Source organism: Meles meles, chromosome 20 (genome assembly GCF_922984935.1).
Source record: "Meles meles chromosome 20, mMelMel3.1 paternal haplotype, whole genome shotgun sequence".
NCBI lineage: Eukaryota > Metazoa > Chordata > Mammalia > Carnivora > Mustelidae > Meles > Meles meles.
The window spans coordinates 16,750,954-16,778,162 of record NC_060085.1 but is presented as its reverse complement, the minus strand read 5'-3'; the positions used below and the strand labels follow the sequence as shown (position 1 = coordinate 16,778,162).

The window sequence follows — 27,209 nt, the reverse complement described above, 5'->3', positions numbered from 1 at the left end:
AAACCCCGTGAGGTCACCAAGCCGGGGATAAAGCGGGGCAGATCCGGTGCCGGTGGCAGAGCCTTCGTTCGCCAGAGTCGTCTCAGGGACCCAGAATGAAGCTAGTCTTCCCTGCCCTGCTGTTTCTCGGGGCCCTTGGTGAGTGCAGGTACCTGGGAGCGCGCCCCGCCAGGCGGGCGCCCTTGGTCTCCGCGCCCGCTGGTTGGATGCCTGCGTCCCCTCTATCCCCCTCAACCATCTATCCCTGCGCCCCGCGGGGTGGGCGTTTGCGCCCCGACTCCCCATGCCCCACACCCTTCCATCCCCGTGCCTCGGCTCCTGCAGCCCGGAGGCGGCCGGGTCCCGCCCACCTGCGCAGGGAGGAGCCAGAGTAGGGCTCCTCTGAGCGGGTCCAAGCGTCCCTAGAGCTCCGCAAACGGACCCTGTCCCATTGTGTCCCACGGGGACCTTTGGTACCTATAGTACTCTTGCAGGCTTTTTACGTGGGAGGCAAATGAGACCCGGAGACCGTGAGTGACTTGCCCAAGACACACAGGAGACTGGAGTTCAGAACCCAGCTCCTGCCAGGACTGTGTAACTTGGGCAAGGCAGAGCCCAATTTAAAAAAAAGTCCAGCTGTCTTCCCAGAAGGGCAGAGGTAGTGGCGCAGACCTTCCTGAGGGGACCCCCCCCTTCAGAGAGTCTAAGAGAGAAATTATTGATTTCTGGTTTTAAATGCATCCAAGCTAGGACTATCTGAAATAGTTTCTGGGGTGTGAGCAGGGCACTCAACAGTCATGCGCATTGGTGACTGGAATGTGTGAGGGCAGGGCTCCCGGCAGTTGTGGGGTGTTTGTGTGACAGTTATCAGTGCCTTGGCAGTTTGTGGGGGGTCGGAGGAAAACGACAGATGTCCCCTCCCTCCCTGGGCTCCTGCCAGCCTGGGTCAGCCTGCTCCTGGCTTAGAGCTTGTACTCCCAGCTGGGAGAATCATGGGTGGAAAAGGGCCTCAGAGAGCACACTGAGCATACACCCCCAACCTTAGGGACCCTGTCCCCATCTTCTGGTTCCCTTCTCCAAATTCCTTCTTATGGGTCTTGTCATCCCTATCTTCTCTGAGGCAGGATTGGGTCTGCCAGGACCAACTGCTCAGGACCAGCTTGCCTTCTGCTCCCTGACCTGTGTGTAGCCGGCTGGGAGCACAGTACAGGGTTGGGGTCACCTGAGAGAGACCAAGAAGCAGGAAACCTTGCTTTCCTAGAGGAGGTCATGGGCTGTGCTGTAGGATCTGGGCTTAGAGTTGCACCCCTAGGTTCCATTTTGAGGATTCACTTGAATCTTCGGTTGCCGTGGACCCCTGCTCTAGGGGGGTCCTTGCCCTGCTCTCATGGGTTCCTGGTTGGTAAAGGTTGGGTGGGGTGAGAAGAGTAGCTCCATCCCAGTCCCTGCCCTGGAGGTCAGGACACTGCCTGTCTGTACACAAGCAATCAGGGGATGCATACTTTCAAGGAGATTCCATCCAGGCTCGGGGGGCAGCATCTGAATGGCTGACAGAGTTCAGGTGTGGGGTTGGGGATACAGGAGGGGGCAGCCCCAGACCTGCTTCAGAGAGCACGTGGTCTTGAGGGAGATGCATGGCTTCGGAGGTGGCTGGGGAGGGATGAGTGAGTAGTGCATTCTGACCCTGCCCCTGGTGTTTGGGGGACTGGGACTGCGAATCTTGAAAATCCCCTTGGTGGTCCTTTATATAGTCTCCTGGTTCAGCCTTTCCCAAGGGAAGAAACCAACTCTGCCTGTGGGTTCCCCATTCCTGCTGCTGTTCATGTCCTCTCCCACCTTGAAGCATGGTCTTCTGTTTTGCCTTTCCTCTACACCCTTTGGTCGCATCTGTCATCAAGCTAATTTCTGACACCACCTCACGATTCCTGCCCCTTGTCCATTCCCAGTATTTTTCTACTTGGTTCCCTGCCTTCAGTCTACCCCCTCCCCATTCTTAGCAGAGCTCTTATCTGCTCTCTTTCAAGAGAGAGCTGTACTCCCTCTGGAATAAGACCTCCTTGGACCAGCACCGAGGGCTTTCCACGATCTGACCCCAAACCCTTTATGCACTCCATCTCCACTGTGGTCTGTCTCTAACCTGACCAACCTAAATGGGCGGGCTAGCTCTGTGGTAAGAGCAGGAGGTTTTGTGTCTGACTTTGTAGGTTGAAATCCTAGACCCAGTACTTCTTAGTTGGGGGGAACTTGGACAAGCCACATAACTAGCTAAAGCCACTATTTTCTCACCTGGGAATGAGGGTGTCAGGAGCACTCACAATACAGGGGGTTGGGAAGATTGATGGACAGAGAAGGCGTGAAGTGCTGAGCAAAGCGCCTGGCATAAAAGGTGCTTGCAACATTGGGGCCATTGTTCTCACTTTCCTGGACACCTTGATTACTGGCTGAGGTCATGGGGACCTCACTTCTGGTTTGGTATTGTTTCTTCTAGAACATTCATCATACTTAACTCCCTCTTTTTTGACTTTCTGCCTCTCCAAATGGGAGGTAAGATCTAGTCCTCTCTGCTTACATGTTCCTCTGTATGACACACAGTACTGTGTATACAGAAGGCATCCAGTAAATGCTACTGGGTCACAAGTGGCTGAATATGACATGGTTGGTTGATTTTTTAAAAATATTTTATTTATTTATTTGAAATAGAGTGTGAGAGAGAGAACATGAGCAGGGGACAGAGGGAGAGGGAGAAGCGGGCTCCCCACTGAGCAGGGAGCCCGTTGTAGGGCTTGATCCCAGGACCCTGGGATCATGACCTGAGCTGAAGGCAAAGGCTTAACTGACCGAACCACTAATTTTTATGGCAGTACAGTTCCATGAGAGCGTCATGCTAGATTACATCCCCTGGGATTTTTTGGGACATGGCTGGTGGAGAAGGATTGTGGCAGCATGCCCTTGAGCCCCTTCTGACTCTGCCTGGGTGCCTCCCCAGGTCCTCCCTGGGAGCCTCAAATACCTTGGTGGGTCTGATTATACAGGGGATGGTTCACGATTATGCATGGGTCTGATTATGCCGGAGATGGCAGAGGGCTGAGTGTTCTACTCTAAAGCACATCCAAATGGGAAGGTGACTTTTGCCAACAAGTGGGTTTTGTTAATTTGTTTTGCAATAGCTTTATTGAGGAATATTTTACATATCCTCCAATTCACCTATTTTAAGTGTACAATTCAGTTATTTGTAGTAATTTTACCAAGTGGCACAACCATTACTGTAAATCAGTTTTAGTACATTTCTTCTCCCTAAATGAGTTTCTTCATGTCCATTTATAGTTACTTCTCATTGTCACCCCCACATCAGGCCATCACTAATCTATTTTCTGTTTTGTAGATGTGCCTTTTAGGAAATTTCATACAAGTGGAATCAAGCAATAGGTAGTGTCTTGCATCTGTTTTTTTTTTTTTTCCATTTAGCATAAATGAGGCTCATTTGTATCACGGCCCATACCACTAGTTCTTTCCTTTTTACTGCCAAATAATGTTTTGTTGTGTGAATGTACCACGTTTTCTTGAGCCATTCACCAGTGCCTGGACTTTTTAGGTTGTTTCTAGTTTTCTGGGGGTGTGGGTGGGCTTTTCTGGATAATGCTGCTATGAATATTTATAAAGTAGTCATTATGTGAATATATCTTTTTCTTTCTTTGGGGTATATATCTAAGAAGTGGATTGCTGCGGGTCATATGGTAACTCTCTGTTTAACATTTTGAGAAACTGCCCATCTATTTCCTAAAGTGGCTCCAGAATTATACAGTGTAAAAGGGGTCCCATTTCTTCACATCCTTACCCATACGTTATCTTCTGTTTTAGTTATTATAACTAGTTCCAGCAGGTGTGAAATGAAGATCTCATTGTGCTTTTAATTTGCATTTCCCTGATGATTAATGATGTCGAACATCTTTTCATGTGCTTATTAGCCATTTATGTATCTTCTTTGGTGAAATGTCTGTTCATATATTTTGCCTATTTTTTGATTAGGTTATTTGTCTTTGACTGAGTTGTCAAGGTTCTTTGTAAGTGTTCTCTCCCAACCTGTTGCTTTTGTTTGTATTTTCTTAACTGTCTTTGAAACACAAAAGTTTTGAATTTTGATAGGCCCAATTTATCAATTTTTTTTCATTTATGGACTGCATTTTTGGTAAGTAAACTTTGCCTAAGCCAAGGTTGCAATGTTTTCCCCTTGTGTTTCCTTCTGAAAGTGTAATTGTTTAACTCTTACACTAAATTTAATGATCCAACTTTGAGTTAATTTTCTGTGTGTGGTGTGAGGTAGGGTTCTAAGTTAATCTTTGTATGAGCCTATATGTGTGCTAGCACCATTTGTTAATAGACTATCCTTCTGCCTATGAACTGCCTTAGTGCCATTAACAAAAATCAATTGAATGTAAATGTAAGGGTTTATCTCACTCAGGACTCAATTTTTTTCATTGATCTCTATGTCTATCTCTATGCTAACATCACACTGTTTTGATAACTGTAGCTTTATATAATGTTTTGAAAATAGGAAGTAAAATTGCTCCATATTTGTTCTTTTTCAAAACTGTTTTGACTATTGAATATAAATTATATGGAAAAATTATAAATATAAGTCATATAAAATTATTTTGTCTATTTTATATCAATTTATTTATTTTTTCTATATACATTTTCAAATCTGTCTGCCAATTCCTTCAAAAATAAAAAAAGTGGCCTGCCAGAATTTTGATAGAATTTGTGTTGATTGTATCAATTTAGAGAGAATTACCATCTTAACAATATTGAGTTTTATGAAGCATGAAAAAAATATTTCTCCATTTATTTAGAACTTCTTTCATTTCCTTCAGCAAAGTTTTATAATTTTCAGTGTACCAATCTTGCATTTGGTTTGTTAAATATTTTTCTAAGCATTTAATTACTTTTGATGTTATTGTGAGTAAAATTATACTCTTAGTTTCATTTTTGGATCATCCAATGCTTATATGCAAAAATATGATTGCTCTTTGTGTATTGATCTTGTAGCCTGTGACCTTGTTTTACTTGTGTATTAGTTCTAATCGCATTTTGTGCACTCCTTAGGATTTTCTACATAGAGGATCATGTAATCTGCAAATAAGGGCAGTTTTGCTCCTTCCTTTCCAGTATGGGTGTCTTCTGTTGCTTTTTCTTGCCTTATTACTGTGGCTAGGATCTCCAGTATTATGTAGAATAGGGAAAGTGAGAGTGGATACCTGATCTTAGGGGAAAGCATCCAGTCTTTCATTATTATAATGTAATGTTCACTGTAAGTTTTTCAATGATGTGGTTTTTAAGGGCTGTGAGCAAATCTGGTCTAGCTTCCTTCTTAACTGCATAGATTCTACCAACAAAGCAGTCTTGGCTGGAGAACCAGTCTTCTTGATACAGGGTGAATGGTGGTAACTCAGGCACACTGACCCATTTGGTACACCACTTACTACTACTGAAAAGGAGTTGGGTGTGTTATAGTTGCCTTGGCATCATCTGGGGATATTCTTGTCAAAGCAACAGTCTAGAGGGACCTGGATTCTAGGCTGGATTTTGCCACCGCTGAGCAGACAATCACTCAGCTTCCTCAAGAACTAGTTTCCACCTTAATAAAACAAGAACAGTAATCCCTTTCCTGCCTACCTCTCGACTTCAAGTGGGTCAACGCAGGTGGGAGAACCTCACAAAAGGATGCAAAGGGTCATCATCATTTTTTAGAGGTAGGAAATGTGTCAGTTACAGGAAGGAAAATAATCCAGAGGCTCTGACCATCTTCCTTCATTTATTGAGAGTCACAGCCCTCTGGCCAGCAGAGAATGCCTATTAGACCATCAAGACATCTGCACCCGAGGACAGTGGCCTAACTTTGGCACTGAGTGGAGAGGAAAGGGGAGGAACAGAGAGATGGAAGAGTCTGGAAAACACTGTCATAGGGTGAGGTGGTGTCTTCTCTGGGAAGTGCTTGAACCCTGACTCCTTGGTTTCTCTCTCCCAGGACTGTGTCTGGCCGTGCCTAGGAAAAATGTTCGGTGGTGCACCATATCCAAAGCAGAGTTGGCAAAATGCTCCAAATTCCAACGGAATATGAAGAAAGTGAGGGGCCCCACAGTCTCCTGCACAAGGAGAACCTCCCCCCAAGAATGTATCCAGGCCATCAAGGTAAGTCATTGCCGTGTGTTCGGGTGGGACCAAACTGAATGGAGGGAATGAAATGGAGTGAAATAGAAAACATGTTTTCCCCCACTTCTTCTGCTTTTCTTTTTGGGTACCTGTAAGTTGGGAGTGCTCCTTCCTTATAGGACACAAGGCCATTTTGAAAGCAGATATTAACATTTCAAAGTTGAGAGACCAAAGGTGGGGAATCTGGGGTTGCAACACAAATTGTTAATAAGAGTTGTTGCAAACACAAAAGTTGTCACATTGGATGAACAGGCAAAATCAGGGTTCCTCTGAAATATAAAACCTCCAGAAGATCATTACTGCTGAACCCTGAACAAAAGTAAGATCAGCTGGTCTGTAGTTACCAGATCACAGGACTTGGGAATGGCTGGCCAGGGCACCAGGCATTGGAAGGACATTTGTGCAAAACATACCCAGAGAGAGAGAAAAGGGAATCATGACTTCTGGATGATCACAGATTCCTTTTGTTTTTTTGAGATATAAGATCTACTGAAATAATTTTTACTCATTCACTCAAGATATATGTTCTGTGTCCCTTCCCTGTGCCATAGTTGTGGGCACTTGACTCTAGCAGAGTGGGTAAATTGTGTCAAAGTTTCTAATAATATATAGAGTTATCAGAACAATATGTAGGGGGAAAAGATCTAGCTTAAACAATGTTTTAGGCTATTGTTTTATAACTATGGCCTGGGGGAAAACAGTACCAGCATACCTTGTTCATTTAAAATGCAGAATCTTAGACTTCATTCTAATCTATTCAAGGGACAGGTTAATTCTCAGAAATTTGGAGGACAAGAAGACAAGAGCGCTCATAGCTTTTAAGCAATGAACAAAATTGTGAAGTAAACTGACAGATCAAAAAACATAAAAAATTGAATTTATAGTCGTTAGAAACATGCAACCAAAAAATTTAGAAAGCACCAGAATGAATATGCACCAGCTCTGATAAGGGGTTCCTGCTTACTGTTCACTCTATAAAGAATTAATTCAACCTGGTCAGAAAGGTAGGGTCCTATGTGAAAAATAATATGAACCAAGCCTTAGTAAGAGGGCATGCATAATTACTAAAAATACAAAATGTTCCCCTTAGTAACCAGAGGAATACACACCTAAGCAATCTGTTAGCACTTGCATTTTCTAAAGTAATAACAATAAAACGAAAGCCTGTCCTGCTGGTGATTTTATAGCAGAACTGATCTTCCTGGTTGGTGGGATTCTAAATTGTCATTACAAACCTTCTGGAAAGCAGAAAAACGACAATGGCCAGGGCCATGAAGATAAACATGCTCACCGTCTGAGTGATTCCCACTCTCAGATGCCTACCCCAAGGCAACATGTCATCAGAAGGAAAAAAGAAATCTATGAGGACAAAGCGATCCATAAAAGCATAGATATCATAGCAAAAAAATTAAAGTGCCAAACATTTGGAATTGGAATTATTGGATAAGCCATGGAACAACCGCACTATCATAAAATATGAGGAGGTCAATGAAGTCAATAAAAACTGCAGAAGTAAGAAAATGTCATGCGATTTTAGATGAGTAAAACAGTCCACCAAATATTGTCTCTACCAGATTGCCAATATAATGGTGCAGTCATTAATCGGTTGCCTTCTGCTCAGGTCATGATCCCAGGGTCCTGGGATCGAACCCCGCATCAGGCTCCCTGCTCGGTGGGAAGCCTGCTTCTCCCTCTCCCACTCCCCCTGCTTGTGTTCCTTCTCTCGCTGTGTCTGTCTCTGTAAATACAAAAAAAAAAAAAAAAAAAAGAAAGAAAAAAAGGAAATAGGTAAGTATATGAGAAGTAATATGCCAAAGAGAATGCACGTGGTTTATTAGGATAATTTTAAGATAGCATAATAGTTCTATTTTCTATTTGATAAAAAGGAACTTAAAAGAACCAAATATAGAGAAAAGATGGGAAAAGCATCTAGAATAAACAACTTTCGATATAAATGACTGAAATTAATGAGTGATACGGACAGGGGGTTTGTACAAAAAAGAGAATATAGCAATATGGCTGGAAGATCTTCCAGCCACAAAGACCTGTGACATCCTGGAATCCAGTGTCCTGAGTTAGGGTGGGTTCTCTTCTGAAGCTTGGCTTGCCTCTTTGCTTTCAGGCAAACAAGGCAGATGCTGTGACCCTGGATGGTGATTTGGTGTATGAGGCTGGCCAGAACCCCAACAAACTGCGACCTATAGTAGCTGAGGTGTATGGGACCCAAGCAGGTGAGTTCTCCCTGGAGACCCAGAAGCTGGGGTGGCTCTGGCCTTGGCCCTGGGCTCCATGCAGTCAGAGGGGCTGCGTTGTAGAGGTGGGGTCTCGGATAGCATCCCTCTTGCAGGGGTCAGAGTTCCTGGGCTCTTTGGGCCAGATGCCCACCCAATTAGGGAGGACATGTGTGTGCTCCCTGGGGGAACAGAGTGGACCAGAGGAAAAGGTAGCCTATGACTCCCGTTTCCACCCGGGGAAGGTCAAGGTGGGCTGTTTTCCTTCCTCTAAGGCTTTTAATTATCCGGTTAAGAACTTTCAGTTCTCTCTGTCCCTTTGCAGAGCAACGAGTCTACTATTATGCTGTGGCCATAGCCAAGAAGGGCACCAACTTCCAGCTCAACCAACTACAAGGCTTGAGGTCCTGCCACACAGGCCTTGGCAGGTCCGCTGGATGGAACATCCCAATGGGTATCCTTCGTCCATTCTTGAACTGGGCAGGGCCACCCGAGCCCCTTGAGGAAGGTGAGATGTCTGGGGGATGGAGGGCCATCTCTGGTGGGGGTCTCCAGCGCAGCTGCACACACAGGCCACTTGGTACACATGTGTGATGAGCCCAAGGTGGGCCTCACTGCACCAGCGGCCCTTGGAAGGTGGCAGCTGAGTCTGCTGTTGGCCAACGGCATCTCTAAGCTCCCAGCCTCACAAAGAGGTTGTCCAGCAAGGATAGAGGAAGTGGCTCTCTGCCCACAGGAGCGACACAGGGAGGTGTGATGAGCTGTGGCTGGGCTGACTCACCCCATGTGGTCTGTTTCTCTGTGTTTGACAGCTGCGGCCAAATTCTTCTCCGCCAGCTGCGTGCCCTGCGCGGATGAGCAACGGTACCCCAACCTATGTCGCCTGTGTGCGGGGACAGGGGGAAATAAATGTGCTTGCTCCTCCCAGGAACCATACTTTGGCGACTCTGGTGCCTTCAAGTGAGTGAGAAAGTCCTCTTCTCCTGAGTGCCACGTGTCCTCAGCCCAGGAAGCCTTTTCTCTGGCCCCAAATACAGCTCAGCCTCCTGGCCGGGCCCATGGAGCAAGTCCAGTTCTCCCACTGCCGTGTAGACAGAAGCACTAAGTAGAAAGAGGGCATTGATTTTGCCCGGTGAACATGCCCCTCCAGTCCCCACCCCAGACTCCCTCATGGTGTCCCTCACCCCTACACCAGTCTGGTGGTGTCCTCAAGATACTCAGACTTTACTTTCTGGTGTAGAGTCTTCAAACCCTTTTATATAGAAAGACCCATTTTGCCCTTTCAACCCCTAACACAGGAGATGAGGGGGGTGGTCTCTGGCCAGCACCTGAGCCATTCATCTTCACCATCTACCTGGACATGGCTCTTGCTCCCTCCCCAGATGGGGTGCTCCAAAGCCTCAGAGCCTTGACCTCTGTGGGCCGGACACCCACAGGAGACAAACCTCAGGACCCTGTTCCCCCGGGAGGCACAAGGAAAAAGTTGGGGAGGGCAGCTTTGTGCTGACCCTTCCCGTGCTTTCTCATTCCACAGGTGTCTGCAAGAAGGGGCTGGAGATGTGGCTTTTGTCAGGGACAGTACAGTGTTTGGTAAGAGGCGGGAGGAGAGCCTTGGGTACTCTCTCCTTTTATTTTATTCTCATAATTTTGAGTACTGAGCTAATTGGATGCCTCATCTCTTGGCACACAATTGTTGGGGTTCCCTACAGGACATGCCTCTTTTTATTTCCTCTTTTAAACAATCATTTTCCCTTAAATCCCCCATACCCACTGCCTTTCTTTTCCTCATAGAGAGCCCTGCCATGGTACTTGACACAGGTCCTTCGAGATGTATGGGGTCTTACAAAATGCAGAGCGCCCCTTGTATTTTGGGGTTCTAAGACCACAGACGTTTCAGCATTAGAAACCATGCTGCTGCCCAGATTTTCCACCCAGCATTTTGTTCCAGAGATTTATCTGTGTTTTGTGCCTGTCTAGTTCAGTGGTTCTGTCTGTTGAGGAATGCTCCATGGAATGTGTCTACCGGATTCGAATGCTTTCATTTTCTTCTGTTCGTTAGTAGGATTTTGCTGTAGTTGTTGTGATAGATGGCATCTGTCAAGGTCAAGACCTTTACCAAGTTCTCCATATTACTAGTTTTCTGAAACTAAAAAAACAAACACAAGTAGATGTTGAACATTCACGTACTTGTTCTGCATCTATTAAAATTAAGATGATCTCACGGCTCTTCCTTTCCTCCATTAATGGCATACATTGCTTTAGCTTTTTGGATGACTGACCATTCTTTTGTCCATGGGATAAACTGACAAACCTTAATCCTGATCTGCTAGATTTTAAGATACTCTGTTAGACTGAATTAGCTAATGTATATTTGAGACTGGTGCATTTATGTTCGTAAAGACGAGAGGCCTATAATTCTCTGTTGTACTTCTCTCTCTGATTTTGAGATCAAGGTTGTACTAATCTCATAAGAGGAGTTGGGCAGGTTCCTGTCACTTTATATATTTGGAAGCGACGTATATACGAGATACATTAGCACTTCCAAATTGGGCTGAACTCCCTCATAAAAAGTCTTCCCCCTTCTTTTGATAGCACCCAGTTTTAGGAAGTGATTCAACTGTATCTCTTGCCGTAAAAGTGTTTGTAATTTTTATTCTTTCTAGAGAGGTGGGTAAGGCATCTCCCCCTGGATGGCTAGCTGGGTTGCCTTTGCCACCTGGCCCTTTTCTGGGCAGAGTTGCCATGGAAACAGATGGGGTCCGGTTCTGCCTTCTTGACCAGCCAGGCAGCAGTCTTGATCCCGGAGCAGCCTGTCTGACTCAGAGGAACACTGGGCTAGCCCCCGAGGCTTTCTGGGCATTGTCATTCCTTTTGGAATGTTCTGGAGCAATCCACTGCCTTTCTCACCGCCCAGTTTTGTAGAGTGCCTCCGATGTCTCCTCTGGGGGAAGCTCATGGTTAGTGCCTCCAGTAGGCTCATCTGGGTTCCCCTTCACTTTTGCCCTTCGTCCAGAGAACCTGCCGAACAAGGCTGACCAGGACGAGTATGAGCTGCTTTGCTTAAACAACATTCGGAAGCCAGTGGACGCTTTCCGGGACTGTCACCTGGCCCGGATCCCTGCTCATGCTGTTGTGGCCCGAAGTGTGGATGGCAAGGAGGACTTGATCTGGGAGCTTCTGCAGAAGGCACAGGTATCCACCCCTCATCCCCCCACCCTCCTCACCTGCTTGGATACGAGTGGGGACCTGCTTTCCTTCCCTAATTTCCTGCTGTCCCCGAAGTCCTACCGCACAGCCTCTCTTCCCAAAAGGTGACAAATTCAGTGAACTGCCTACCTCGGCGGTGCTCCAGACAGCAGAAACAGTCAAGATCTCTCCAGCATTACTGATGAACATTGTCTCGTGGGCTGGAGCAGAAGCAGAGGGAGGATGGGACAGTATTCTCAGGACCTTAAGGTGCTGGGACCCTAGCAGCTTTCTAAGGAATAAGCCACAGCTGAGCTCCTGCCACAGGGAAGGCGCCGGTCCCTACGCAGGAGGAACTGAACCAAGGATCAACCCCCGGGTCTGGATACCGGTTTTCAACATGCTGTTTTTCCTTTCCTCTCTATTTACCACTGAGACTGTGATTCTTATTCTTCCTGAATTAGGATAAGTTTGGAAAAGACAAGTCATCTTCGTTCCAGCTCTTTGGCTCCCCCGCAGGGGAGAAGGATCTGCTGTTCAAAGACTCCGCCCTTGGGTTTTTGAGGATCCCCTCGAATATAGATTCTGAGCTGTACCTTGGCTTCAACTTCATCAGTGCCTTCCAGGGCCTGAGGGAAAGTGAGTGAGGCCGGGGCAGGCTGGCAGCAGGGGTTGCAAGCTGAGGGGGAGACCTTCCAGGAAGGACCCTGCACTCCCTTCTCAGGCAGTGCAGCCCTGCTCTAGAGCGGTCACTTCTCCACTGGAGGCAGAGGCCAGTGTCCTGTCAACCAAGCCAGGGCATGATGAACCCCCTAGGGCCTGGTGAACACCAAGTCTGGGCTGGGGTCCTGCACCTGCGGGGTGGGGGAGGGGGGGATACCGCAGTGGGCCAGCTCAGCCGTGGCTCCTCTCCTGGGTGCATGCACAGGTGGGAGTTTGGGGGTGGGGGGAACCAGAACCCTGCACTGTTGTTAGAGGTGGTGACTGCCCTAGGGGAGTTCAGGGATGGGCTCAGCGTCCCCTAAGCCATCTCCTGGGACTGCCACTGTCTCTGTGTCCTGGAGTTTGTATCCCGTGGGACCGAGACATTAGACAAGTTATTGCACTAAGGCTCGAAGGGTGGATTAGAAACCGGGGAAGTCTCCAAAGGAACGGAAATGAGAAGCCCCGGTTATGAGCGCGCCTGGAGAAGGGGTTGTGTCTGGGAAGGGGGCGGAAGGGCAGCAGGTTCCCCAGGCGCTTCTCTGGGCTGGCGAGCGGCGCCGGGGGGGTGTCCCCGCTGGGCTCTGGACCCCACTTCGGCCTTGTTCCCGTGCGCAGAGGCTTCGGAGGCGGCTGAGCGGCGCGCGCGGGTAGCGTGGTGCGCGGTGGGCGCGGATGAGCTGCGCAAGTGCGAGCAGTGGAGCCGCGCGAGCGGCGGGACCGTGAGCTGCGAGTCGGCGCCCAGCGGCGAGGACTGCATCGCGCTGGTCCTGGTAGGGGCGCGGGCTCCGCCGGGGGTGGTCCGGGGCCCCAGGACGCTGCGCACTCCGTTCAGAAATGCTTCTGGTAGCCATTCCACCCCCCCACCCCCACCCAGCCCCCTTCAAAGCGATTATTGCAGGGGACAGAGGAAACCTAGACAGGTAGCATGTCATACTACTAGCAGAGCTACATCGCGGTTCAGGGGTTGAGAGCTCCCTACCCCCGGATGTCTGAGTACTCCTGTGCATCCCGGATTGCACCTGTTCTATAGGCTTTGAGTCCTTGTCACTTGCGGGTAGGTCGTGGCCATTTTCCCTAGTGAACATAGTCTCAGGAAACACTTAAAAAAAAAAAAAGTATCTTTCCTGTGTCTGTGTGTCTGTGGCTTGGTTTAGCCATGATCCTATTCTGCTTTGTCCCTTTATTTCATATTATCTATAACGCGGTGGTGCCCCATCCGTGAATAGAAATCTTCAGCCAGTTATTTTTAGGAGAGTTGTCAAAATAAATTATTACTGAGCTGAAGAGGGAGTTAGCAGTCTTGATCAATCCATGTTCCAGTGTTGGGGTGTGGGCTCGTTTATTCCCAGGGTGAGGAGGCAGATCAGTCATTTTGGCTTATTTGTTAACATCTTTTTTTTTTTTTTTAAAGATTTTATTTATTTATTTATTTGGGAAAGAGAGAGGGAGAGAGAGCACAAGCAGGAGGAGGGGCAGAAGGAGAGGAAGAAGCAGACTCTCTGCTGAACAGAAAGCCCCACAGGGCTTGATCCCAGGATCCTGGGATCATGACCTGAGCGGAAGGCAGATGCTTAACCAGCTGAACCACCCAGGCACGCCATGTTGAACAGCTTCTGTGTAGCGCTTTGAGTGTAGTGCCAATGGGATGAGACTAGACCAGGCCGGTTGTTCCCATGCATTTCCTCCGTGAGTGAGGCTGGTCCAGGAGGGTGTCCCAAGAGTGCTTGGAGGACAGAAGTCAGTGCTGCCTGTGCCTGGTCTCTGTGCTGGAAGTGACAGCGTGAAAGGCATAGAGGGCTGGTAGAGAATCAGTAGTGACCATAGTCTTTCCTTGGATGCTCTGTTCACACAAACCCCTGTCTCTTTCTGCTGCTTTATTGGAACACCTGACTTTCTCTGACGTATAGCCATGCTCCGAGAGACCCTAAAACAGGCAGGATGGGAGAGAGCCTCTCTGTGTGCTGCTGATGATTTGCTTTGGTTTTGCAGAAAGGAAAAGCTGATGCCTTGAGCCTGGATGGAGGACTTATCTATGTTGCGGGCAAGTGTGGTTTGGTGCCTGTCCTGGCAGAGAACCAGAGTAAGTCCGGGGAGTGTCCTCTCTGGTTTATTCCGTCTGGGCCATGGGAGGAGTAAGCCCACCGGGTGGGTCCAGGTGGAGATGCTGAGATGGGGGATGCGTTCAAACAGGAGAATCGGGGGAAAGAATAAAGGAAAGAGGCTTTTACCCACACAGTCTGCTGTGTTGAGAAGCACGGATTGAGCATGGACAGAGCATAGATTGGCATGGATTGGCTTCTTCCTTCTCATTTTAAAAAAAGGTTTTAGGGGCACTTGGATGGCTGAGTCGGTTAAGCGTCTGACCTTGACTCCGGTCATGATCTCTGGGTCCTGGGATGGAGCCTTGTGTCAGGCTCCATGCTCAATGGGGAGTCTGCTTCTCCCTCTCCCTCTGCCCAGCCCCCCAACTCGTGCTCTCTCTCTCTCTCACAAATAAATAAAATCTTTAAAAGAAGATTTTAGTATGGTATACTATACATACAGAAAAATGCCCATAGGCATGCAACTCGTGAATTTCACAAACTGATACGTCCCGGTGTGCTAGCGCCTAGATCGAGACACAGCAAATTCCACGTGGTCCTGGGTGCCCTCCTGCCACCAGCCCCCTTACTCCAGCCAGGGTAATGACCCTTGACCTCAGACAACACAGAGCGATTCTGCCTGATTTTAAACCTTGCATGTGAGGCATGTACTTTGTATGTCTCTCGCTCAGTGTTCTGTTGGTGCTGTTCCTCTAAAGGATATGGACTCTCGTGGCTGTGCGCTGTTCTGTACCGTGACTGTGCCGTTACTTGTCCCTCTTAAGGCAGAGAGGCATTTGAGTCACATCCAGCTGGTGGCCGTTGTAAGCGAGCTGCCGTGAGCATCCGCGAACACAAGGATGGATGCCTTTCTGGTGCCCGGGGCTGCTGCACTGTCCCTTCTCCTTGGGTTTGATCCTGCATCGTTGAGATTTTAAAAGTTTGCGACTTCGCCACAAAGCTCAGCACTGAACCACATTTTGCTTGTTTTTGTCCTTTCAGAATCACAGAACCCTAATGACGCCGGTTGTGTGGATAGACCGGCGGAAGGTGAGTTGGAATCTGTTCCTTTCTGGGTGGAGGTTAAGTCCTCATTGCCAGAGGGGGAGATGGCAGGAACTCTAGAAAAACTCACAGAAAGGGATGCAGCTGGAGAATCCTGAAGTTCTTTCGAAGGTGCACATAATTCATAGATGCGTAATGGTAACGAATGTTCTGCTGACCTTCAAACTTGGTCGAGAACTTTCATAATTGCTCACTGTGTTCTGATCACAGGGCAGGAGGGTGGTTACATCCCTGTCTCGTATGGCTGAGTCAGGGTAGGTCCCCAGCCACCGCTTAAAGGCTCAGCTTGTCTTCTTCCTTTCATAGCCTAGATTGGCCTCACCTTCACATAGAACAGTCGCTTAAGTTTCTGACAGTGGCCAGATATCTGGGGGATATCCCTGATTGGTGTGGCTCCTTGACTTGTTATGGCTCAGGCTGCAGATAGCTGTGTTCGAGTCCGATGCCACGCGCCCCCTCCCACCCCCTCTTCTGTTGTTCAAGGGTACCTTGCTGTGGCCGTTGTCAGGAAATCAGACCCCAGTCTCACCTGGAACTCTCTGAGAGGCAGGAAGTCCTGCCACACCGCCGTGGGCAGGACTGCGGGCTGGAACATCCCCATGGGCCTGCTCTTCAACCAGACGGGCTCCTGCAAGTTTGGTAAGGCATCCTGAGGGAGTCGTGCCTGCGTAGGCGCTCTGAGCTGTGGGACCTCAGGGAAGGGGGGTGGCGGGGCTGACTGTGGCCCGAAGGCCTTTCTTGGGGTCAGCACATTGTCCGTATGGCAGACCAGGCAGCACGGAGTGGGTCACCCCGCCCCAAGATAAAAAACTGGAGGACCAATCAGCTTCTCTGCACCCTAAGAATAGATACAGGTTCTGAGAAGTACAGAATTTTTTTTTTTTAAATCTTTTGACGTGTTCGATCCAAATTTCTCCTAGACGCTGGCTTCCTAATTTGCGGAAGGGCACCTGTTTGCCTCAGGAAACAGACCGCCAGGAAACCAAATTAAGAGCTCAAGGGTTCTGGCTCTGCCTGCTTCTTGGGCCTTCTCTCCCTGCATGCCCCATGTTCCCCCCGCCATGCGCAGGCCGTGTCCCACCTGCCGTGGGCCTGCTGCTGTGAAAATGTGTGGCATGTCCTCACCGGGGCTTGCCTCTCGTGCAGGTGTCTCCTCAAGGAGGACGCCGCTGCATTTTGAGTGGATTTGGGAGCCCGGCTCGGGCAGACTTCCATGGGGCTCTGCTCCTCATTGCTGACGCTCGCCGTGGTCATCCTTTCCCAGCCCCGTGGCTGCCTCCGAGCCAGGACGGGGGACCTTAGCAGGTGCTCCCCGGGCATCTCCCGAGGTTGACACATGGTCTGGTTCTCCCGGGGGCAGGGCCCACATGAGTCGGATAGTGGGTGCTATAGCTGCTCATCGAGGCAGGACCTTCTCGTTCCCAGAGCGTCCTCTCGCCTTCACCCATATAAGTCCATGTTAACTCCTAAACGTGGGTCACATCACATGGGGCGGGGGGTGGTTAGTCGGATCAAGTTCTTTCTCATGGAAGTGAAACCCAGAGATTAGATTGTCCGGAGCTACTGTGATAACCTCACGGGATCAGAGCCTGGGCTTCAGACACAGAGCAGTGATCTGGGTGGCTGCCGTGCTCAAGGTCCCTTCGTGGCCCGTATATGTCACGACTGGAGGCCAGGTGCCCACTTCAGCAAGCCATGTGCAGAAGGAAAGAGAAGAAGGGGAGAAAGGCCTGGGCCAACTGTCTTCGAAGGGTGTTTCTAAGGAACTTGCTGGAGAGTTCTGTACTAGCCACAGGGCATCTGGTAAGGCCAGTCTTTATTCTAACGGACTGGATGCCCAGGCAAAAAGCAGGGTTTCTGTTTCTGAGGAAAGGGGACATCAGATCCTGGAGGGCAGCCAGCAGGTTCGGCTGTGGGTTACTGTCAAGTTCATCAGTTGAGTCTCAGCCCGAGGCTGTCACAATGGGTCCCTCTGCCCAGTCCCAGACCCTCTTCTCCAACCCATGGCCAGAATTCCTGTTAGTGCCTCCGGTGTGAAGCTCTTCTGATTTCTGCTGGGCCCTCGGTGGGTGGCAGCACCAGGCGGTGTATGACAGCGAGGGTGTGGTGTCTGTGCCAGGTCACGGAACAAACCCAACCCAAGCTGCATGGCCTGCTGGGTAGAGAGGCCTCTCATCTCGACTCAGGTGGGAAGCACTGACTCCCGTGTTCCTTCTCCCCAGATGAATTCTTTAGCCAGAGCTGTGCCCCTGGGTCAGACCCAAAGTCCAATCTCTGTGCGCTGTGCGTTGGCGACGAGAACGGTGAAAACAAGTGTGCGCCCAACAACAATGAGAGATACTTTGGCTACACTGGGGCTTTTAGGTGAGTTCTGCAGCTGAGCCTACCCAGGGTGGGGCCTCGTCCTTCATCCCTCATCCTTCAGCATCTTGACAATGCACTTCTAAGGAGGCAGACACGACCTGTCACAGCAGAGCCACAGGGCGGCCTGGGGGCCCACAAAGGGGCTGCACCCATCAGGGCCCCTCCACTCCTTCCCAAGGCTGCCACGGGGTTGCTGCCGTGGGGCTGCATGACCTCAGCTCTGCCGGGCCCCTCACTGTGGCCTGGGACCCAAGTCAGCCTCAGTGGGCCTCAGCATCATCCTCCTCAAAATCAAATGGGTGGTGTCTGTGGCCTCTTATGTCCTTTCTATGGTTCAATTTTATGGGCAAGAATTCTCTTTCCTGTAGCCGCCACCCTCTTCACCCTCACCTCCCATCAGGGTTGTCCTTATATCTCACAGTTTACTTTTCTCTCTGATTTCAGCCTTAGAAATGGCAAAGACAAAGCAGTAGTGCAGTGTTATTTTCCACTAGGAAAGTGAAAGGTAAACCAAAAAATATTTTTTTAGAATTCACCAGTTATAACCACTTAGTGATCCACAGTAATTATCCATAATTAAAATCGCAACCCCGTTCCTACAGAGGTCGGCTTCTCAGGGGTCCTCCCCAATCCCTTTTTCTCTATTCACCAAGAATATATTGCACTTGGGGCTCCTGGGTGGCTCAGTCAGTTAAGCGTCTGACACTTAATTTCAGCTCAGGTCTTGATCTCAGAGTTGTGAGTGCAAGCCCTGCATCAGGCTCTGCACTGGGTATGGAGCCTACTAAAAAAAAAAAAAAAAAAAAAAAAGCTATTGCACCACCAGATGGCGTTATGGATCTGACAAAGACAGTGGCCAAAGTGGGGTCTTTGAACTTCTCACTATATAAATTCAGTAGCCCTCTCTCCCACAATGGGACCATATAGATGTAACTTTTACTATAGTGTGAGTGACTTATGAAAATATTTTGTGAAGGTATGAGAATATCTTTAAAAGACTAAGGATTTGCAAATGGAAAAGCTGTGATGTGATTCTGCTCAGAAATACTGAGTAGACACTGAGAAAAACCCAGAGGAATCCTGTGGTTTTCTCTTTTAAACTCACGGGAAGGTATTCCATTGGGAACACCTACACCTTAGCGTTCCTCTTTATACAAGAAGGAAATGTTTTGTCTTTTGTCTAAACTGAAAGTTGGACCCAGAAGTCCTAGCATGGCTATATTTCTAATTAACATTCTTATATTGCAGGTTCTTAATTTTCACTTTTAGCTATTTTTCTGCTGTCTTTCCATTATAGAAGAAGTTCTAGCCTCTCCTGCAACTCCTGTGCCTGTTCCACTCACAAGCACAAATTTCACCTTTCAGCATATTTATTTCATGTTCAGTGCTTACGTTATTATGAATGTGTAAATATTCTCATATCAAACATGTGGTGTAGTAAGGTTGTACTTCTCTTACAGTACAAAGTTTTTGTTTACTCTAGAGTTAATAGGTGTCTTATTTTTTTTTTTGCTTCATTTTTTTGCTTCATTGTTTCATTTTTTTTGCTTCATTTTTTGTGTCATGTTTTTTTTACTTCATGGGCTTAAAAAAAAATCACTAGTTCATCTAAAAACCCATAGTCAGTAGTGTAAACCTCCTAACAATACATACCCAGCTGAATGCTGGCTCTGGTTCATCAGATGCTGGGGAATCTTGCTCTGGCCGAGTCCCGACTGGTGTTTTCTAGGCCTCCTGCACAGCTGTCATCCTGGGATTCCCCTTGATGATCATTCTGGGATTTCCCTTCACAATACTTTATGTTAAATTGCCTGTTTCCTGGATTCCACATCTTTTGCTTTCTTGGCTTTGTTGGCACAGAACACATCTTTTTGAGAAAGGCTGAACTGACATTGCTGTTCTTTGAGGATTACATGTCTGAAAATGTGTTTGCACTACCTTTGAAATGATGTATAGTTTGGCTGGATGACTAAGTGTCAGTTGAAAAACATTCTCCCTAGGGATTTTGACAGGATTTTCCCTGTCTGGGAAAGGACAGCATTAGCTATTTTGACCAATCCTGTCACTAAAAACAAGCAAAAATATTGGAATGGTCTACACAGGCACACACACGCACACGTTCTTAAAAATATCAAATAAATAACAAAGCAGTAAGATTATTAAGGGAGACTAGGAATTCAGAGAAATAAGAGTTCGCTTTGTCCTGAGGACATTTACCTGTCGTGACAAACTTGAACACAGAGGTTACATACAGTTTTAAGGTAGGAGTGAATCAGAAGTAATTTCCTCACCTCCTCCTGAGGGCATCAAGCTGTTGGATGCTGAGGAAAATGGGGGAGAATGCATACCAGCCCTGAAAAACTGAAAGCATGAGCCTTCTCCTGCATGCATTTGCAGCTCAAACTTATATCCCCTAGAATGGTGCAGAAATTCTCAACGAATGAATATTTTTATTTATTTATTTATTTATATAAAGACTTTATTTTTTTTATTTGGCAGAGAGATTCACAGTGAGAGAGGGAACACAAGCAGAGGGAGTGGAAGAGGGAGAAGCAGACTTCCTGCAGAGCAGGGAGCCGGATGCGGGGCTCCATCCCAGGATCCTGGGATCATGACCCTGAGCCGAAGGCAGATGCTTAACTACTGAACCACCCAGGTGCCCCTAAACTCATAAATATTTTTAAAAGTGGTCCCTGACTAGTGGTCCCTCTAGAAACCTGCCTGAAAGACAGCACCTTGAGGATAGGCCTCAATGATTGCTCAAAAATCCTATCTTTTTTTTTTTTAAAGATTTTATTTATTTATTTGACAGAGAGAGAGAGAGAGAGATCACAAGCAAGCAGAGAGGGAGGCGGAGAGAGAGGAGGAAGCAGGCTCCCCACTGAGCAGAGAGGCTAATGCGGGGCTCGATCCCAGGAATCTGAGATCGTGACCTGAGCTGAAGGCAGAGGCTTAACTCACTGAGCCACTCAAGTGCCCCCCAAAATCCTGTCTTGATAACAATGAGCAGTACACAGTCAGAAATCACTATAATAATATGAAGCAAACACACAGGGGGAAAGTTACTAGAAGCAACATCCAGCAGAAAAAACAAGGTAGTGTTTTTTTTCTAAAAGAATAAATATCAGGGTGCCTGGGTGGCTCAGTGGATTAAGCCTCTGCCTTCGGCTCAGGTCATGATCTCAGGGTCCTGGGATCGAGCCCCGCATCGGTCTCTCTGCTCAGCAGGGAGCCTGCTTCCCCCACCCCCCCGCCTGCTCCTCTGCCTACTTGTGTTCTCTCTCTCTGTCAAATTAATAAATAAAATCTTTAAAAAAATTTTATTCCCTCTCCTGTATTGTCTCTCTATTTTCTGAGCATAGTTAACTATTTTTTGCAGTCTACATTTTTTTCTGTCTTTTATTGCAAAGATCCAGTAGTTTCTGGCCATTTATCCATATTTAAGAATAAACACAAACAATGACAGTTAGTTCTGCATCAGGTACCATGTCTTGGCTTGGTTATGGGCCTCACCTATGGGGCAATTGATTTGTGTCATTTCACTGTGGGGCATCCCCATGTCAGAATCTATAGGAATTTTTCTTAGATTGATCAGCTTTTCCAGAGAAAGAATCATCCTGTATGATTCTTGGGAGGCTGAGTGGGGGAAAGAGGTTATGATTTAACCTTACAGAATATAGGTTTTCAGTCCACTCTCTGACATCAGTGTTGGGCCTCTGCTCTCCACTGTGCTTGGCTCTTTGTCTCTCATGTAATTCAGGTTCAATATCTTGTGAACAAGCCTTCAGTCTCCTGCCAGAGGGTGGGGTGTGTGGAGCCATCTCCCAGCCAAATGGAATAGCAGGGCACATAAGCCATGTTTATACACACTCTATCCAGTCCTCCCGTCTTAGCCAGATTCGTGATGCCTGGTACTTCTAACTGATGAACCTTTCTGGAGTTCTGTAGCACACATCAATTTTCTTCTGGGCTTCCCTCTCTTCCAACTTCCATTTACAGCTGTCTCTGCCCTGCTGGATCAATTACAACTCATTGGTTTGCTCTCCGCCTTCCAAAAGTTGTCAGTACTACCTTCTATCTTCCCCTCCTGCCCTCCTCTGACTCATGGTTTACAGCTTTAAAAAATCTCATTAAAGTTAAAAAAAAAACCCAAAACCCATCAATTTCACTAATGTCATTTTATTGGGACTCTGGAAGCAGGGAAGATTCATAAATGCACGTGTTCAAGCTACCATTTTAAACTATATGTTCCTGGAAATGTTTGTCTTTATCTATTCTGCATTTACTCCCTTGTTTCAGTTTTTGGAATCTATATTACAAATATTTATGAAAACCCTAATAGTTTCTCGTTTGTGGCAATGTGTTTATTTTCTGGAACATTTTAGGTGCCTGGCGGAGAGGGCTGGAGATGTCGCATTTGTGAAAGATGTCACGGTCTTGGATAACACAAATGGTAAGCGAAGTGCTTCCCTTTCGCGTCTCAGTATTCAGATTTGCAATTGGGAAGTTATTCTAACCTTTCCTAGGCTTTGGATCAAGTTACTTGCAAAATTCTTTACTTAATTATGCCACGTGGTATGTCTGTGAGTGTCACATTGATTTTGAAACCGTATTCCCTCTCTCTCTCTCTTTCTCACACACACACACACACACACACAAACACACACATCCCAGCCATACACAGTAGCAAATGTCTCCGTGGCTTTGTCTAGTCAACCACAGAAGTACACCATGTCCCTGTCCTAAAGTTTTGAAAAAAGTAATAAGGGGCCTTCATTCAGACCCATGTGAGCCCTCTGTCTGGAAACTCCTTGGGAGTCTTTGGGAGACAAAAATCACAGGCTGGTACCGATAATGGAACATGAATAGTAATTGCCAACTTCTGCACCCTGAGCCATCTGGCCTCCCTCCAAACTGCAGCCTTCTCCTGGACCCCTACCTGGCCCCCAAGGCAGACATAAAAACTTGGAGTGATCTCAATCTCAAATAGACAAAGCCAAGAGAACGGATAAAGTGTTTGTTTTTGTTTTTGCTTTTTTTTGAGGGGAGATGGGGTAGAAGGAGCGAAGCAGGGGCCTGAACATTGGATCTGTGTTTGCACATACACAGACACGCCTAGAATTCTACTTCAAATTTATGAAACATTAATCCGAGTGATCTCTGGGGATCGATGGATGTCAGGTTTTTTTTTTACTGAAGTGTAATTAACATACAGTGTGGTATTAGTTTCAGGTGTACAGTATAGTGATTTAACAATCACTGTACATGACTCAGTGCTTATCACGATAAGCATACTCTCGTTATCCTAGAGCCATGTCAGATTATGGTGTAAGTTTCTTTGGGATTTTACAACTATTTTTTTAAATTGATAGAACATACTCAATAAACTTACAGAAGTTCCTATCCTTTGTCTGGTTATACACTGAGAGCCTTTGAATATGAAAGGAAGGAGAAAACAATTTCTTCTTGACCATAAACCAGATGTTCCTTTTCTAGAACTCACTGGAAAATAGGTGAGGGCGTTCTTTTTAAAAAAAATTAACAGCTCTGTTGAGGTACAATTCATGCTATAAAAATATGCTCATTCCAAATGTGCGACTCAGTGGTCTCTAGCACATTCATGGAGCTCCACACCCACCAGCCCAGCCCAATTCTAGAACACTCTAGAACACCCCAGAAAGTACTCCTGCCCCTTTCCCCACTCCTCCAGAGCTGCCCACCACCAGTCTGCTTTCCCTCTCTGTAGATTTGCCTGTTTTGGACGTTTCATAGAACTGGAATCCCGTGGCCTTTATCGACTGGCTTTTTTCACTGAGCATCATGTTCTCAGGGTTTGTCCAATCACTCCCTTATATTCCTGGATCCCGTCCCCTAGTGTGGAAACAGTCCTGACGTCTGCTATATTTGGAGTTTGTATAGCTTGTGCAAACAGCTTCCTTCCCTCTCCCTTATGTCACTGTGACCTGCATGTGTGCATTTCAGGAGAAACCAGTGGACCCAAAAAGGACCTTTACTGAGTGGGGCAGCCCCATGGCTGATGCCTCCTTTCTTTCTCTCCCTAGGCGAGAACCCTGAGGCCTGGGCTAAGGATTTGAGGCTGGAGGACTTTGAGCTGCTGTGCCTCGATGGCACCCGGAAGCCGGTGACGGAGGCTCAGACGTGCCACCTGGCCATGGCTCCGAACCACGGTGTGGTATCTCGGCAAGAGAAGGCAACACACTTGAAGGAGGTGCTGCTCGACCAACAGGTGTGGATCGCCAGGGCCTCCTGCCATCTCCCAGCTGCACGGGCTGCTGCGAGGCGGGGCAGTCACAGCGCTAGAGGGGAAGCCGCCCGTCCGGAGCCCGTCTTTCCCGTCCCTCTGCTTGAAGCCGGTTTCACGCCGAGGAGCTGCCCAGAGTCTCAGTAATGGGGAAAACAGAGGGCTCCGCACGTGTGATCTCTAGAGAGAACACACTCAGAACTTCTGTAGTTTGAAGGCTATCTGTGGGAAGTGGTTTGCAGGAAACCGTGCAATTTCCTTAAAGTCTGTGATTCTCTTTTAGAGCATCTAGATTTTGTGTTAGAACACCTCATGTCCAGGTGTGATTTAAAGACAGTGGCCCTAGGGGCGCCTGGGTGGCTCAGTGGGTTAAAGCCTCTGTCTTCGGCTCGGGTCATGATCCCAGGGTCCTGGGATCGAGCCCCACATCGGGCTCTCTGCTCCGCGGGGAGCCTTCTTCCTCCTCTCTCTCTGCCTGCCTCTCTGCCTAGTTGTGATTTCTCTCTGTCGAATAAATAAAATATTAAAAAAAAAAAATAAAGACAGTGGCCCTAGAATGGTAATAATGGCTACAGCAACCTCACTGTGGCATGCTCACTGGTGCTGGTAAGAGGGGGTTCATCACCGAGGTGTGTTGCTCTCGCCCCTTGGATGAGGCTGAGAGACCCACCCGCCCAAGGCAGTGACCTGATCAAGGGCAGAGATGATTTCCAATGCAGATTGCCTGTCTGTGAGAGCTGGCCTCTTGGAATGCTGTAGGTGATCAGCTTTTGGGGGAGTTCTCAGAAATCCTCAGCTGTCACCTAGCCACCCAGAGATTTTACGGGAAGAGGCCGCAGATGGACAAGGAGGGAAAGATGGCGGGAGGTGAGATCAGAAGTAGGGAGGTGCCCAGTCCCTACCTGGTGTGTCTGTGCCCTGTGAGGCACGGGCCGCTGGAGGACATGGCGCACGGTGGGGCTCAGCCAAGTGGTGGAAGGCGTCCAGAACTCAGCTCCTTTCGTTCTGTGGGCTTCCCAGGGCTGAGCCTGGATGGAAGAGGTGTCTTTGTCCTACATTCTCCTGTTTCCCTCGGCCACTCTCTTAACTGTCTGCCTTGTTACTACAGAATCAGTTTGGAAGAAACGGCGAGAAGTGCCCAAGAGACTTTTGCTTGTTCCTGTCTAAGACCAAAAACCTTCTGTTCAATGACAACACGGAGTGCCTGGCCAGACTCCAGGGCAAAAACACATATCAAGAATATTTGGGATCAGCGTACGTCACGGCCGTTGGTAATCTGAGACAGTGCTCGAGCTCCCGTAAGTGCGACACCCCTGGGGAAGCCAGCACGTGGGAAGGGTGGCGAGGTTGCTGGGCTGGGTGGCATCTTAGGAATGAAGATGGGAATAAAAAAGTCATGGCGATGTGCTTTCCTGCTGCCTTGGGCAGTTACAGTGTCACTGATGAGATGAAAGACTTAGAGAAAAATCAGGCAGTAGTAATATGCTAAATTTTTATAATGCTGAGTGCCCGTCCTGAGTTTTAGAAACTGATGACACATTTTATCCAGTAGAATGAAGTGTGTGTACATGTATGTTGCTATATGTAGATGTGCGTGTACACACGTACATACACATACATGTGTGTGTTTGTGTAGACACGTATGTATTCAGAAAGGACAAATGCTGGTCTCCAGACAGTTACCATAAATGCCAGCCATGGAAAATACAAAGTCTTAGAAAGCATCTTAGCCAGAAAAATGAACTGAAAAATGATTTATGCCTTGAAGAACACATGTAAGGTACTGCTGAGTATCCTAAGACCCCAGGCGGTGATTCTAACACTGCTACCTCGCCTATGCATGGGGTCAGCCAGAATCCGAATCCTGGGACCTCATCAGACAGCTGGAGACATCGGGGTGGTGGGGGCCCCAGGGTGGGGTGGGGCCCAGAAGCTCTAGTATCAGTCCTTCACAGCTAGGCGCTGTGTCCCCCCGCAACACCGCCCACCGAGGGGACACTGGGCTGTGTTTGGAGGTTTTTTTGATTCTTACGACAGAGGCGGGTGCAGCTGGTGTCTGTGGGCAGCAGCCATGGTTGCTGCTGAACAAAGCAGAGAACAGCCCAGCCAACCAAGGGTTCCCCAGACCCCAATGTCAATACCGTCGCCGCTCTTTAGCAGGGCAATTGTGATCAGGTGGTTCCAGGACTCCATTCTGAGAAAGAGGCTGCAAGGCTATTCGGTGCCCAGAGTGTGTGCCCCTTGAGGGCAGGGCCCGTGCATCCCTGCAGGAACCCCGGCACTCAGCACAGTGCCTCACACCAAGCGGGCCTCGGGGAGTACTTGTCAGTGCCTGAGGGCACGAGGAGGTGACCGCTGCTGTGGACAGATTTGCATGATCTCTCATCCGAGGACCATCTGTGCCTTGTGAACTTGACTGTAACAGTTGAGTCAGTTAGAGGCAAAAGGGGGTGGGGCCTGTGTCGCTCAGGCGAGGACAGGAAGTCACCCTCGTTAGTGAGGCCCAGAGCCAGGGGGCCACCATCAGGAGGAGGCTCGGAGGGCCAAGGTGAGCAAGCACGGGCCGCAGGTTGGTGGGAGAAGGCTGGGGAAGGTCCGTGTTTCAGTACCCTCCTTGACTCATATTTTGGTTAAAAAAAAAAAGAAATCGGTTTCTGACTCTCCTGCTTTGGTGTGTCCCACAGCGCTTCTGAAAGCCTGCGCCTTCCTGAGAAGATAAAAACCCGCCAGAAGGTGGCCTGGCCTCCCTTCCTGTGGCACCTCCGCCCCTCGCTGCTCCCGGCCCTTCCTGGGGGGCACTGGGCCTTCTCCCACCCCGGCCAGTCATCTGCTTTCCCAACCCCGTGCTGTCATCCTCGCAATAAAATAAAATGAGAAAGGCTGTCGATTTTCATTCCTTGTAATGCATCATTCATCTTTTCTAGATTTTATGCTGAAATCATGGGTCTGGTCAGGTGCTGGGCCAGCTGGACGGTTCTTTCTGCATTTTCCAGGTCCTGTGCCTCCTCTATCCTGCAGGCCCTGGAAGCAAAGGACAGGCCCAGTAGCTGGTTTCCCCAAGGGCATCGGCTGGTTGTTCACTAGTTGTTTGTGTGTGTGCTTGTGTATGCGTGTGGTTCTAGGGCA

At 48.2% G+C, this 27,209-nt stretch overlaps 1 protein-coding gene across 1 annotated transcript; it reads left to right on the top strand.

Moving 5' to 3' along the window:
- On the top strand, positions 1-26,976 carry LTF (lactotransferrin). Its single transcript, XM_045992358.1, has 17 exons — positions 1-138; positions 6,005-6,168; positions 8,312-8,420; positions 8,746-8,928; positions 9,233-9,380; positions 9,955-10,010; positions 11,434-11,612; positions 12,071-12,245; positions 12,927-13,081; positions 14,301-14,391; positions 15,395-15,442; positions 15,941-16,096; positions 17,680-17,821; positions 22,207-22,274; positions 23,884-24,068; positions 25,192-25,381; positions 26,768-26,976. Exons 1-17 carry the CDS (start codon positions 96-98, stop codon positions 26,800-26,802), a joined length of 2,127 nt encoding a protein of 708 aa, XP_045848314.1. The 5' UTR covers positions 1-95; the 3' UTR covers positions 26,803-26,976.
- The last annotated feature ends 233 nt before the right edge of the window (positions 26,977-27,209 follow it).

Bases quoted from the DNA above. Each gene is read 5' to 3' on its own strand.
- LTF (XM_045992358.1), top strand. From the start codon at position 96: ATGAAGCTAGTCTTCCCTGCCCTGCTGTTTCTCGGGGCCCTTG. The intron at 8,929-9,232 runs GTGAGATGTCTG...TGTGTTTGACAG, and splicing joins ACCCGAGCCCCTTGAGGAAG to CTGCGGCCAAATTCTTCTCC. The intron at 25,382-26,767 runs GTAAGTGCGACA...TGTGTCCCACAG, and splicing joins GAGACAGTGCTCGAGCTCCC to CGCTTCTGAAAGCCTGCGCC.